Source organism: Podarcis filfolensis (genome assembly GCF_964270895.1).
Source record: "Podarcis filfolensis genome assembly, chromosome: 7".
Lineage (NCBI taxonomy): Eukaryota > Metazoa > Chordata > Lepidosauria > Squamata > Lacertidae > Podarcis > Podarcis filfolensis.
In genome coordinates, this window is record NC_139603.1 from 4,664,601 (window position 1) to 4,679,690 (window position 15,090).

A 15,090-nucleotide genomic window follows, 5' to 3' on the forward strand; every position below is an offset into this window, starting at 1 on the left:
CCATGCCAGACATTCAAACAGCAGACAAAATGAAGGAACACAGTATTGTCTGCACTGAACATAGTCAGTCACACGGGGTCGCAATTGCCTAAACAATCCTATTGGAAACCTCTAAATACAGCTCTCTACCTTTAAAAAGGCATTTGAAGAAAAAAGACAGGAGACAACTGGATACGATTACATGATCCAGAGAGATTTCTATCAGTGATGCTACTCCCTGGTGTTCCCTAGATCACCTGGATCAGCTGCATTTGAAACAAACATCTTGGAAGCATCCTAATCTCAAATCTCCATGGTTATTATGCGGATAGAATTCTGGGTGAGGAGGAGGCTGCTGCAGCTGGTTCTTCTCCACACAGCCTGGGAAATGGGGAGCGGCCAGCTCCATTATTCTGTGCCGGAGGAATCCCAGCATGGCACCTTTGTGGGCCGCATTGCCCAGGATCTGGGGCTGGAGGTGAGTGAGCTGGTGCCTCGGCTGTTCCGGGTGGAATCTCAAGGCCACGAGGACTATTTCAAGGTAAATTTGCAGAATGGGATTTTGTTTGTTAATTCCCGGATAGACAGGGAGGAGCTGTGTGCCAAGAGCCCTTTGTGCTCCATCCACCTGGAGGTGATTGTGGATAAACCCCTGAAAGTCTTCCATGTGGAAGTGGAGATTGCAGACATAAATGACAATGCCCCCATTTTCTCTGTCACAGAGCAAACATTGATTATTGCAGAATCAAGATTGCCATATACTCCTTTCCCACTGGAGAGTGCTTCTGATGCAGATATTGGCAGCAATGCTCTGCTAACTTACAAGATCAATCCAAATGATTATTTCAAGCTGAATGTAGTAACAAATGAAGCCCACACTAAATCTGCTGGGCTAGAATTAAAGAAACCATTAGACAGAGAAGACATATCTGTGCACCATTTATTACTGACAGCCACAGATGGTGGTAAGCCAGAGCTCACAGGAACAGTCCAGCTTGTGATAAATGTATTGGATGTAAATGATAATGCTCCATTATTCAACCAATCTGTTTACAAAGTCAGAATACCAGAGAATCCAGTTAATGGAACACACATAATAACACTCAATGCCACAGACTTGGATGAAGGTATTTCTAAGGATGTTACTTATTCCTTTAGCAGCCTAGTACCTCCCAAAGTTAAACATACCTTCCAAATAAGTGAAAGCACTGGTGAAATCAAGGTTATAGGACCAATAGATTACGAAGACATTAATTTGTGGGAAATTCAAGTTGTAGCAGAAGATAAAGGCAATCCTCCTTTGGCTGGACACTGTCAAGTAATAATAGAGATTCTAGACATGAATGACAACATCCCTCAGCTTTCACTGAAATCCCTGTCAGTGCCTGTGCCTGAGGACTCCCCACAAGGTACTGTGGTGGCTTTGATTAGTATCTCAGACAGAGACTCTGGACCCAATGGGCAAGTGAGCTGCTCCTTGTGGCCTTCTGGGATTCCCTTCAAGTTGGTATCCACCTTCAAGAATTACTACTCACTGATGTTGGAAGAAACACTGGATCGGGAACAGATGGCTGAGTATGTGCTAGTGGTGATGGCTCACGATGAAGGGATTCCATCACTGTCAGCTAGCAGCACCTTGTTGGTGCCCATTGGTGATGTGAATGACAATGCACCTGCTTTTGCTCAGCCCTCCTACACGGTCTTTGTGAAAGAGAACAACCCACCAGGTGCTCACATCTTCACAGTGTCTGCTTCAGACCCAGATGTGGCTGAGAACAGCCTGATCAGCTACTGGATTGATGAGAAGCTTTGGCCACTGACAAGCTACATCTCAGTTCATTCAGAGAGTGGGAAGGTCTATGCCTTGCAACCCTTGGACTATGAAGAGCTGAAGCTGCTGGAGTTCCAAGTGAGGGCCAAGGATGCTGGGCTGCCCTCCCTGTGTGGCAATGTGACTATTCAGGTCTTTGTGGTGGACGAGAATGACAATGCACCTGAAGTATCTAGGGCAGCAGAGTCCCCCATCATGTTGGTCGTCCCAATAAAAGCTGGACATGCAGTGGGCAAGATCCATGCCCTGGATGCTGACTCGGGTTACAATGCATGGTTGCGCTATGAGCTGCATGAAGCCAATAATGGCCCCTGGCGGGTGGGGCTTTATAGTGGTGAGATTAGCACCACACGTGCCCTGGATGAAGCAGCAGGCAGTGGTGGCAGCCAGAATATTTTAGTGTTGGTAAAGGACCATGGCAAACCAGTGCTGTCAGCTACAGCCACCCTGAGTGTGTCACTTGTGGCAAGCACCCAGGCAGTTCAGGCTGATGCCCACCTTGTCAGGATGGGAGGGAGCCCAAAGCCCCAGGTGGAAAATGTCAACGTCTACCTGATCATTGCCATCTGCTCTGTGTCCAGCTTGTTCCTGCTGGTGATCATAGTATACATCTCCCTGCGTTGCCGTTGCCAGGCCAAGGAGGCCATGGTGTATGGTCCTGGCACAACCACGCTGGTATGTGCCAGTGAAGTGGGCAGCTGGTCTTATTCAAATCGTCACAGCCACATCCTGGCAGGTGTGAGCGGGGAGGCTGGTGCCAAAAGTGATCTCATGGTTTTCACTCCAAATGTTCCTGTATTTGCAATGAATGGGGATGCAGGAAATGGAAATTCATCAGATGAGGTGAGTTATATGGAATCTTTAAAATCTTTGCAGTTCTCTCTTTGTTATACCTTCTTGGTGTGAAAACACTGAAGCAAAATGTGCTATTATGGAAAGCAGAGCTATCAAACATTTTGGGGCTTTATGTTAAAAAAATAAAAAAATTCTGCTCAAAGTTTCTAAGAAAGTTTAAAAGGCTTCTTTCAAAGTTAAACCCTAAAATGTACATCATAAAAATGTAATGTTTTTATAATGTAAACTGCTCTATGATCTTCAGATGAAGGGTAGTATAGAATTTGAATAAGGCTAATCTCTGAAATAAAAATACCACAGAAAGCCAGAGACAAACCATCCAATCAAGGCCAAAGCCCAGTAAGTAAAATAAAATCTGTGTTTGTTATAAAACTGCAGAGTCAAGGAATGCTGCAACATAGATTATGCAATTTAAAAGGCCCTTCAGTGCTCCCCCCCCCAAAAAAAGTTTAGGGGTACTCTCATTTTCCTACTCATAATGAAACATTGCCCCTCAATGAGGCCAAACTTAGATTCACAAAATGTTTAGGGGTGTGTGTACCCCTGCGTTCCCCCAGAAAAAAGCACTGGTCTTATATCTCTCTCCATTTCTTTCTTAAAAGTTATCCTCGTTAACTTCCAGGTTTAAGGTAAGTACAGCAGTGTTTGTCTTTACATTTAAAAAGTGCTAAGTTTATTCATACTCATGATCTTTGGTGCACCTCCACTGAGAATGTTGTGGAAATATGGGTGCAGGTTCTACTGATCTTATTTGATAAAGGGGTGGTTGGATCCTGAAATAACACACTGTAGCTTTTCCTGTAAAGGAGGTCCTTTATAGGGTATTGTAAGGGAAAAGAAAAAAAGAAAAAAAGACACTCAGTCCTAATATCTGTGCAATGATGAGCTGAGGAACTCTCTTTTTGCGATTGGGGGTGGAGGGGGCGGGGAGTGCTGCATTCAATGTCCTTCTCCAAATGGGAAGGCTTCTGATTGGAGACCTCCCCGAATGGAAGAGGCAATTTTTGCCAATTCACTCTTTTTCCTACAGGAATTTGCACCGCCTTCCACTCTGTTCTGGAGGGTCTTAGAATTCACAGGGACCTGTAGAGCAGAGGCCATATAAGTGAAAATGGTCTCCCTTTTTCCATTAGGACAGATCCACTAGGTCAATAACACTTCCACAAATGAAAGGACTCCTTTGTGGATGGACAATTATGTATGCAAACCTATAAATAGAACTTCAGTTTCTCATGTCTGATGTCTTCATTATAAATATGTATAAAAATATATATTATGGGGTGCCAGTTTGTGTAAAGATTAGATGGCAATGCAACTAGCCTGAGATTAGCATTGATTGTAGTGTTGCTGTAGTGTTTTGCATTATTTTATTCAACAGACATAGAAGAAATATTTCGTACTGAGTATGCTTCAGATCTGCAGATCATTGGATGTGCTGTTTCTGTAGCTTGGGAGCTTAACCATTAGCCAGCCTTGTAGTTCCTTCTGACCCCTCCCTCTGCAGAAAGAGCCTGGAACCTGGACATGTCATCAACTGCCAGAGTCTCAAAGATTATTCTGAAACACACCGCAACATATCCTTAGAATAATAGTATGTTTGTGTATGTTTTAATTGGAAGCCACATTTGGAGCCAACATAGGCAGAAAAATTGAGTGAAAATGTAAAATAAGAATACCGTACATTTAGGATAGTACAGACTAAATCATTCTCAGAATAGATCCATCAAAATCACAACTAACAAGATATTTCAATGGGTTTCTTCTGAGCAAGACTTAGTTGGATATCATTATTAATCTGTACAGATAGGCAGGAAAAACAAAATATAGTGGGTGGAATTCAATGTTGCACTCTTCCAATCATTCTCACAAGCATTCCAGCTTACCAAATGAATCAATAGCCCTCTACTCCCACTGGCTCGCTGTTCTGGGAGTTCTGCTACCTCTCATAATTGAATTTTTGGACAGGGTGGGGGGTGGGAGGAAGGGAAACCATACAAGTGGAAAGCCTTGCACAGGGCTTCCACTGATGGGGCTGGTTAGGTGAATCCTTGGCAGTGTATCTCAGATAATGGAGCAAACAGCAATCCTTTAATAAATTGCAAAAAATATGGAAGTAGCAATGAAAAGATCAGCCTAATCATCCAAAAAGGGCTACTGTGATAGGAAGTTGCACATACTGTAAGCAGACTGACTTTCTTGCAGGCAAGCTACTGTAATCTCTACTGAACCAGTACTGAATGACAAGGATTATAAAAATGTAGCTATATGCTTGCAGATGTTGAAAAGGATTTTGAGTGAGTAGAGTGGATTAATATATCTCTCTACAGAACTTTTAATGAGGGACTCTGCTTTTGAATTATGTAGTAAGTTTTTTTTTAATTTTATTGTATCTAAAAGAGCGTATAAGACTTATAAGTACAATTAAGTATATAGCATAAACAATTACCACTAAATTATATAAAAATAAAGAAAGAAGAATATACACATGACATAAGTAATATACTACCATGATGCAAATAAATTATAAGGGTATATATTATCTTCATATTTATATTTCCAAATATAATAAAAATTGACATTGTTCTATAACTCTGTATATTTGCTCATATCCCTCTCTCCTATAATACAGGTTTTTTTAAATAATGCAACAATGTTCCAAATTATTACTTGTCTAGAATTGGTAGTACAAACTTTAGCAATAACTAACCTTACAGCTATCAGTAATTTTATTATTGTTTCAGAATCTGCCTCTGGTACAATACCCTCCAAATAATTCAATAACCGTATTTAGAAATCATTTGGTAAGAAATATCCAGTTATTTCTGAGGCGAATTTTTGAGTATCAGTAATAATTCTGAATTACTGAGCAAAATGTATGTAAACAGTCTGCAAGATGATTGCTACATCTCCAACATTCATCTTATGTGGTTGGGTATATCTTAGTGCAGAACTTTCCAAATTATGTGTCACAACACGTTAGTGTGTTGGCTGCAGTGTGTAGGTGTGTTACGTTAACACTCCCTTCTCTCCTCCCGGGGCTGGAAAGGGGTTAGTTTAACTTCTGGTCTGCTAGTAAAACTGAATTACTGTGTCACAAAATGATGCATGTCTAAAAAGTGTGTCACCAACATGATAAGTTTGGAAAGCTCTGTCTTAGTGAGTCTACATTGAGTTAAATACCACTGATACTGGATCTTGTAAATGTTTTCCTTAAATCCATAGATATAATTGAAAGAGAACTATCTTCCCAAATCCAAGGTTAACTCTTTTAAGTCTCTGGCCCATTTCCTTATGAACGTTCCAGTTTTATTCTAAAGTTTCATAATTATGGAATGCATATTAGCAGTTCACAGTTTGATATTATAGTAGTTAGAATTTCAAATTCAGTTTCCTCCCTTGAGACACAATGTTTTCTTAGTAAACATAGAAATGCTTCTTTTATTAGAAAATGCTAATATAATTGTGGCTGAAGACCACCCATAATTTTAATAACTTTTGTGTATCATTTAATTTCTTGCCTGGATATGTTGTTCTTAACACTGTCCTCTTCTGTTTGATACCATAATGTCAAATCCCCTATCATCCTTTGTGTATGTGATAGCAATATGTTATGAAATAATGTGCGGGATGATAAAGCTGGGAAGATTTTCTTAATTAATTTATACCAACTTATTAGAGCACTGTGAACATATGGTACCTTCCTAGCAAACTTTTCCCAATTCTTCTGGAACCATAACATTGTCTTTGATTGACTCTTTAAAATAGTTTTCTGGTAGTGTGATCAGATACCACTCCATGATAGATGTTAGCTTTGCAGCATAAGAAGTTTTGTATATTTGGAACTCCCATACTCCCCTTTTCAGTTTGTTTTACTGCAACAACTGGACCCTCGCCATGCAACCCCAAATGGATTAATGCCATATTTGCAAAATATGGGACTTGTAATGGAATACTCAAAAATAAATAAATAAATAAATAGAAAATAGACATTTTAGCAATTGCAATACGAGCCTTCCAAGAAACTGGATCCAAGATCTTAATGCTGATTCCATCTCCTGGTGCAATTTTTCATAATTGATTCAAATTAATTGTGACAAATTATGAAGAATCATTTAACAGGTTTAGATTACCAAGTTATATATACAGTTTCTGTTCATTCTTTTTTTCAACTCTTTATCTGAAGCTAGGCCTATCTATTCAGATTTTCTAGAGTTTATATATTGATATTTCCCCCATATCTATCGCATATCTTTTTAGATGTCTATAAGAAGTATTAAGGATATGCTAATGTTTAAAAGATGCCATCCATTATGAGCAAGATATTTTTTGTATGAATTACCCCTATCACATTTAATACATTTCAAATTCTTCTCTAATTGCTATAATTGCTCTAACTTAATAATTGCTCAAATTTAATGTAATTGCTCTAATTGTTTGATAGCTAAAACAAAAAATAGAGGTAAAAATGGGCATCCTTGCCTATTTATTCTGCACAGTGAAAAAAGATCTAAGAGATAGCCAGTCATCTGTACCTGTGCTGTTGGCGTCTGATATAAAAGTTGGATCTAGGACCCGAAATTTAAACCCAGTTTGAAATAGTTCATAACGTTTATCAGCTATTTCCACTCCACTCTATCAAAAGCCTTTTTGGGATCTAAAAATAACAGTACAGATGTTAGTTTTTTATCTTATTATCATATTAATAATGAAAAGGTTATTTTCATATTAGTTTATCATTTTCTGTCTCTCAAGAATCCAGTCAATATCTATGTACTTCACAATGATGGATATTGCTTTTTCTGCAATATTACAGAAGTAGATTTTCACACCTTGGTTTAACAATGAAATGGATCTATAAGATTCCTGGTTTGCTAGGTATTCATTAGGTTTAGATATCATGGTGATTTTGCCATATCCCACGAGCCTGTCAATTTCTTTTACCATATTGATTTATTGAACCACAAGAGTGGTTGTTCTAGGTCCTCAAGAGGTTTTATAACATCCATCTGGTAAACCCACCTGGGCTGGGAGGTTTGTCATTTAAATATTAATTATCATCAGTCTTACCTATGATAAAGAAAAGGGAGCCTCTAGTTTTCTCTGGATATCATTAGATATTTTTGGTATATTTAAATTTCTTTAAAATCATTAATTTCTTCACTAATTCAAGTTACCTGCCATAATTATGTATCTATTATAAAATCTATCTAATTGAATCTATTTTTAAAATTGAATATCCCTTGTGAGTTATGTGGACCATATATAAATACTAACATGTTCTTTCCCCATCATCTCTCAATATTTCTGGATTAACCCATTTTTAACTAATACCACTACAGTGGTACCTCGGGTTACATACGCTTCGGGTTACAGACTCTGCTAACCCAGAAATATTACCTCGGGTTAAGAACTTTGCTTCAGGATGAGAACAGAAATTGTGCGGCAGTGGCGCAGCGGCAGCAGCAGGAGGCCCCATTAGCTAAAGTAGTGCTTCAGGTTAAGAACAGTTTCAGGTTAAGAACGGACCTCCGGAACAAATTAAATACTTAACCCGAGGTACCACTGTACTTCTGAAGCAGTGAAGACTTGTCCTAATCTAATTTCATTCAGATATTTCCCCTGCTTTTATCTGTATTTCTTGCAGAAATATAGAACCTGCATTTTCTGAACACAATTTTCATGTAAATTTCCAGCATTTCAATGAAGAGTTCAGCACCTTTACATATCAATGAGAGAGTTCTTACTGAATTTGTTTTATGGTCATTTAACAATTAAAACAAAACACTAACAAGGAGAAAAAAGTGAACCTTATTCTCACTAATTATTTTATCTTCTTCAGATTTATTAGAGTTTACTGATCTGAGATAGCTTGTTCCTTTGCTTCCTTCAGAGAATCTTGCTCAGCTCTTTCCCCAGTATTATTTATTTGTCTTCTCTGGTTTTCTTTATTCTTAAATTAATTTTTTATTCTGATTTTGTTGTATTCCTGTCTGTGGCCGTTATCTAACATTATCTGGCATGGAAATTTCCTCTATATATGCTTTCAGCTGTAAAGCTTCCTTCCCTGTCTTAATCTTAACCTCTTTTAAAAACAAACAAACAAAATAATTAACTTAAAAGGGGACAGAGCGAGCAAGCGAGAGAGCTGGCCATTGATGTACAGTGGTACCTCGGGTTAAGAACTTAATTCGTTTTGGAGGTCCGTTCTTAACCTGAAACTGTTCTTAACCTGAGGTACCACTTTAGCTAATAGGGCCTCCTGCTGCCGCCGCGCCACCAAAGCACGATTTCTGTTCTTATCCTGAAACAAAGTTCTTAGCCCGAGGTACTATTTCTGGGTTAGCGGAGTATGTAACCAGAAGCATCTGTAACCTAAAGTGTCTGTAACCCGAGGTATCATTGTAAGAAACTTAAATTAATTTTCCTTCAAAGTATCAGGATGAATAATTAAATTGACCAAGATGACTTTAGCATAAGTTGCTTTTCTTAAATTGCTATGGCCAGTCTTGATTTTACTTTCTCCTCTGAAACAACTTCAGTACCAATTGTACATAATCTATCAAGCTGTATGTAATTTGATAGATGTTCTTCTAAAATGGTGACTGTGTCCTCCCTTTCTGTGTATTCTGGGAGGCTTCTAAGTTTTTAATTCTTCTTGTGTTGTTCCTGGGTTGTTTCCTCAAATCATGTTTACTGACTTTGAGAGCTATATTTTATGTCTTTTGCTTTCACTTCTCACAATAGTTTAAATTCTGTCTTTGTTGTTTCCATTTTTTCTATTTTCATACTAACGGCTGCAACTCCCTTTTCCATATCAACCACAGCCTTTTCAGTATTGTTCACTTTTCCTACAACTAATTGTAGGGAATTGTTTTTGAGTACATTGAATGTATGAAATGTAACTAATAGGTAAAATAATATTTAAATACCTTCTAGTGTTATGAGTTCTTAATATTGTTTTGCATGTTTCCATATTTATAGTAATAATTTAAAATATTTTCATCTGCTGAGTCAAATTCTGAGCCTTGCAATTTTACTGTTTACCTCTTTTATATTTAATCAAAATTTACCTTTGGGTGGAAAGAAGATCAACTGAATTACCCAAAGCATAAGAAAGTGCAGAATGCTTTCACTTTGTGTCTCATCTGTTTCTCCTCTTTGTAATTCTTAAATTAAAATTGCAATACAAGAGAAATAGTGCTTCTGATCCTTTACAGAGGGTTTTTTAATTACTTTTTGATGACTGTAGCAGGTTTAACTTCTTGTGAGGTAGGTCAGTCATCGAGACAAGTGAAGCAAGAACAATGTCCAGGAAGATGAAAATGCAGCTTGGTTAAAAGTATCTTGGAGCACATTTGCCAGGACAGTAAATGAAACCTATTGGGTTTCATGACTAACTGTTCCCATTGATTTCAGTGCCACTTAGGTGTGTCTAAGGCTGCAGTCCTGTACCCATATACTGGCAGTAAGCCCCATGGAACTTAGTGGGTAGACCTTGACAGTGAAGGCAGGGGTGGGTTTGTCAACCCCGTGTTAGTATCATATAATGCATTTCCACCATCAGAGTTCTAGTATTAGGGGAGCTATTATATTTGTGAAACTAACAAAAGCCCTAAATGACGGTTCTTAACTTTTTAAAAAACGGCAAATTATTTAGTTAGGACTTAGGTGGAAATTCTCAAATATGCCACCTGATCCTATGCATACTCACTCAGAAATGAGCCCAACTGTGTTAAATGGTGATTGATGCCAGGTAAGTCTTTATGGGTGCAATCTCAAGCCCTGTGGACTCTTAGGTATGCTTACGATTGCAATCTGCTGTTGATTTGAAAAGAACTTGCTAGAACTAGAAGCACTATCCCACCTTTTTATTGGCTGAACTAGAATTTTTATGCAAACATGAGCAAATGTTGTGTAAAGATTAAGCAGCTGCTTCCCCTCCCATTTCTCTGCTCAAGATTCCAGCATTGAAATATACTCAGAGTCACAAAGTGATTTCATGCTCTTTATTCAGCTCATAGTGGTGAGGAGGAGTGAATGAATGTCCCCTCAAAGTATCTGCTTTATATACATTATTTACACAATGGGCTGCACATGATTGGCTAATTCCGGAATTCTACTGTAAGCCAATCAGGTTGTGGATTCACCTATCTGGGGCATGATTGGGTGGTTCCTGCCAACCAATCATACTGCTGCATTGTTCTAGGACCAATCAGACTGCTGCATTCTGAATCCTATTGTTCTAGGACCAATCAGACTGCTGCCTTTTGGATCCTATTGTTCTAGGACCAATCAGACTACTGCAGTTTGGATCCTATTCAACTCAGTACATAACAAGCATCATCTGCAAGGCCCATCACATTGCGGTGCAATGTCTAGTGTGCATTGTTGTGTCCCTATATAACTCATTCAGTGTCTACTCCTCTCAACTCTTGAGAGTTACAGGCTATTAAGCATGGAGTTGCATGCCAGAGGTTGCTGAAAAGTGTATGATAAGAGAGGGCTACATGCTATTACATATAACAGGCACTTTGATCTTGAAAAATACATGTCACTTTCCCCCAATAAACGTATAAGAGCATAATCAAGTGTCGTATCACTTCAATATCAATTGGTGAATGAGCCTTCATGGATCTAACACAACTGGCAGAACTTTCTTATCACTTGGTGCCAGCACAAGTGCAACCCTTCTTGGAGGAGCCATTCAGATATAAGCTGTTATGATAACTGAGTGTGCAACAGTAATGTTGTAATGTGAACCACCACATTAGAAGTATGAATGGACTTTAATAACTTCAGTTGAAAGTAGAAGTGCATAAAATCTCTGAAGAACAGGCGCTTATCACAAAATGTTTCATAGTTTAGTCACCTGCTTCTCCATTTCTACAATCATTCGCTAGAGGTCACTGTTGCCTAAGGAAATATTTAAGAAGAAAGAACATTCAGAGCTCCTCCCTCAGAGTGACTGAAAACCCTGCCTGTCAGATTCACAATGGGGCTATCAAGCACAGAATGCAAGAGCACCGGCGTCTATTCAAATGACTTCACAAATACCAATTCAGATGGGCTCCTTGGACTCTGCTCTACACTACATTAGAGAAAAGGATTTATAAAAAGGAAGGAAGGAAGAAAAGAAGGAAGGAAGGAAGGAAGGAAGGAAGAAGACAACAATTTGTGGCTATGCTTGCAATGGTTGCCTGGCAGAATGATTCGGTGGCAAAGCAGCTCCTGCAGCTGCTTCTCCTCCACGCAGCCTGGATGGTGGGGAGCGGCCAGCTCCATTATTCTGTGCCGGAGGAATCCCAGCACGGCACCTTTGTGGGCCGCATTGCCCAGGATCTGGGGCTGGAGGTGGAGGAGCTGGTGCCTCGGATGTTCCGGATGATGTCCAAAGGACAGGAGGACTATTTTGAGGTAAATGTGCAGAATGGGATCTTGTTTGTGAATTCCCGGATAGACAGGGAGGAGCTGTGTGCTAAGAATCTTGAATGTGCCGTTCACCTGGAGGTGATTGTGGACAAACCTCTGAGGGTTTTCCATATAGAGGTGGAGATCAGGGACATAAATGACAATGCTCCCATTTTCTCTGCAAGTGAACAAATTCTGAGCATAGCAGAAATTATAACAGCACCTGGCACCAGATTCCCTTTAGAGGGGGCTTCTGATGCAGATATCGGCAGTAATGCTCTGCTAACCTACAAGCTCAGGCCCAATGACTATTTCATTGTAGAACAGAAAACTGGTGACCAGCACATTAAACCCTTAGCAATTGTTTTAAAGAAGCCATTGGACAGGGAAGAGGCTCCTGTGCACCGTCTTTCACTCACAGCCACTGATGGAGGCAAACCAGAGCTCACAGGCACAGTCCAGCTGGTGATTAATGTGCTAGATGCAAATGACAACCCTCCTGTATTTAACCAATCAGTTTACAAGGTAACATTATTGGAAAATGCAGCTACTGGAACATTGGTTATTAAGCTGAATGCCACTGATTTAGATGAAGGAATTAATAAGGAGATCTCCTATTCTTTTACTAACCATGTGCCACTAAATTTCCAAAAGATTTTTACCATAAATTCCAATACTGGGGAAATAATGGTAAATGGAAGAATTGATTTTGAAGAAATTAGTGTATATGATCTTCAGATTGTGGCAGAAAATAAAGGCAACCTTCCTTTGTCTGGACATTGCCAAGTGATAATTGAGGTGCTGGATGTGAATGATAATGCCCCAGAGGTGTCAGTCTCATCCCTCTCTGTGCCAGTGCCAGAGGACTCCCCACTGGGGACAGTGGTAGCCTTAATCAGTGTCTCAGACAGGGACTCTGGGGCCAATGGCCAAGTAAGCTGTTCACTGTGGCCTCCTGGGCTTCCCTTCAAACTGGCGTCCACGTTCAAGAACTACTACTCATTAGTAGTGTCTGAACTCCTGGATCGGGAGCAGGTAGCCGAGTATAAGTTGATGGTGATGGCCCAGGACCAAGGTGTTCCACCACTGTCAGCTAGTGGTAGCTTATTAGTTCCAATTAGTGACATAAATGACAATGCACCCACTTTTGCACAACCCTCCTACACGGTCTTTGTGAAGGAGAACAACCCACCTGGTGCTCACATCTTCACAGTGTCTGCTTCAGACCCAGATGTGGCTGAGAACAGCCTGATCAGCTACTGGATTGATGAGAAGCTTTGGCCCCTGACAAGCTACATCTCGGTGCACTCAGAGAGTGGGAAGGTCTATGCCTTGCAGCCCTTGGACTATGAAGAGCTGAAGCTGCTGGAGTTCCAAGTGAGGGCCAAGGATGCTGGGCTGCCCTCCCTGTGTGGCAATGTGACTATTCAGGTCTTTGTGGTCGATGAGAATGACAACGCACCTGCAGTGTCAGGGACAACAGAAGAGAACCCCATTCTCCTAGTGCTTCCTATGGGGTCTGGGCACACAGTGGGCAAGATCCATGCTCTGGATGCTGACTCAGGATACAATGCATGGCTGCGATATGAACTGCATGAGGTGACAAGTGGACCATGGCGTGTGGGCCTGTATAGTGGAGAGATCAGTACCATACGTGCTGTAGATGAGGCAGAAGTCAGCAGAAGTCAGAGCCTGCTGGTTTTGGTGAAAGATCATGGGAAGCCTCAACTCTCAACCACAGCCACATTGAGTGTGTCACTGGTAACCAGTGCGCAGGCCATCAAAACGGATACCCGCCTTTCCAGGACAGGTGAAAGCCCAAAGTCTTTGGTGGACAATGTCAATGTCTACCTGATCATTGCCATCTGCTCCGTGTCCAGCTTGTTCCTCCTAGCAGTAATCTTTTACGTGGCCTTGCGATGCCGTTGCCAGGCGAAGGAGGCCATGGTGTATGGTCCTGGCACAGCCACACTGGTATGTGCCAGTGAGGTGGGCAGCTGGTCCTATTCAAATCGTCACAGCCACATCCTGGCAGGTGTGAGCGGGGAGGCTGGAGCCAAGAGTGACCTCATGGTCTTCAGCCCCAACATTCCTACTTCTGCTGATAATGGGAAGCAGCAGGACCTGCTCTGTGCAACGGTTAGTATCTGACTTGGTTTCTTCTCTCTCTCAGCCATTGTTCAGTCTCCATAACATTGAATAAGAATATATCCTAGTTATTCAATATTGAATTTGAAATTTTCTTTGTTGAACTTAATTTTGTAAGCGTCCACATTGAATTGCAAATGGATAGTTTATGAGAAACATGTATTCCCCCCTCTTCAATTCAATTTTACTGGTGTTTTCTTCCTGAGAATTATTTTTATTTGTTTATTGACTAAGTATACACTTAAAATAATAAAAGTTACTAAATGGCTAACATAAACATAGTAAAAATGCAGTAGCATTCAATAAAATATTCCTAAAAGCTGGTTAAAAATGAAATAAAAACACAACACAACTGTATATGTCACATAAAACTGAGCAGTGTGCAAAATAACTTTTTTAAAAAATTGAGTCAGAGCCCAGGAAATATTGGGCAAATTTTAAAGGAGGAATTTAAAAGTAATCACTTCGTCTACCTGAGAGAAGGTGTTCAGAGGGTAGGTGCTATCACATAGAGGGCCATCTTCTGCATTGTCACCAAGTGACTATTCACTAGTCAGGAGATCTTAGATTGACTTGGACTGTACTTGGGGAGGTGGCCTGGCAGGCGACTTTGTTCAAAGCTATTTAGAGTGGTAAATGTCAGCATAAAAACCTTGAACTTGGCTCAGGAGTTAATAGGCAGCTAGCTGAGATATTTCAGCGTTGGTGTAATATTTTCAAAGTTAGGTGTTCCACGAAGCACCCAAGCAGCTTCATTTTGAGATAACTGTGGTTTCCAAATCAGGCACAAGACTAGCCCGACGTGCAGTACAATACAGTTATCTAATAATGATATTAGATGTATGGGCCACTGTAGCAAAGCTATCCCT

General features: G+C 40.2%; 2 protein-coding genes across 3 annotated transcripts in view; both read left to right on the top strand.

The window, feature by feature from the left end:
• Positions 1 to 15,090, top strand: part of LOC310767496 (protocadherin alpha-C2-like) — a 191,134-nt gene that overhangs the window by 41,601 nt on the left and 134,443 nt on the right. The gene's annotated exons all lie outside the window — the stretch shown is intronic.
• Positions 11,645 to 14,224, top strand: LOC310767516 (protocadherin alpha-5-like; the record flags this gene model as incomplete). Its single annotated transcript, XM_083624557.1, has 1 exon — positions 11,645 to 14,224. The coding sequence occupies exon 1, from the start codon at positions 11,846 to 11,848 to the stop codon at positions 14,222 to 14,224; it is 2,379 nt and encodes a 792-aa protein (XP_083480683.1). The 5' UTR covers positions 11,645 to 11,845.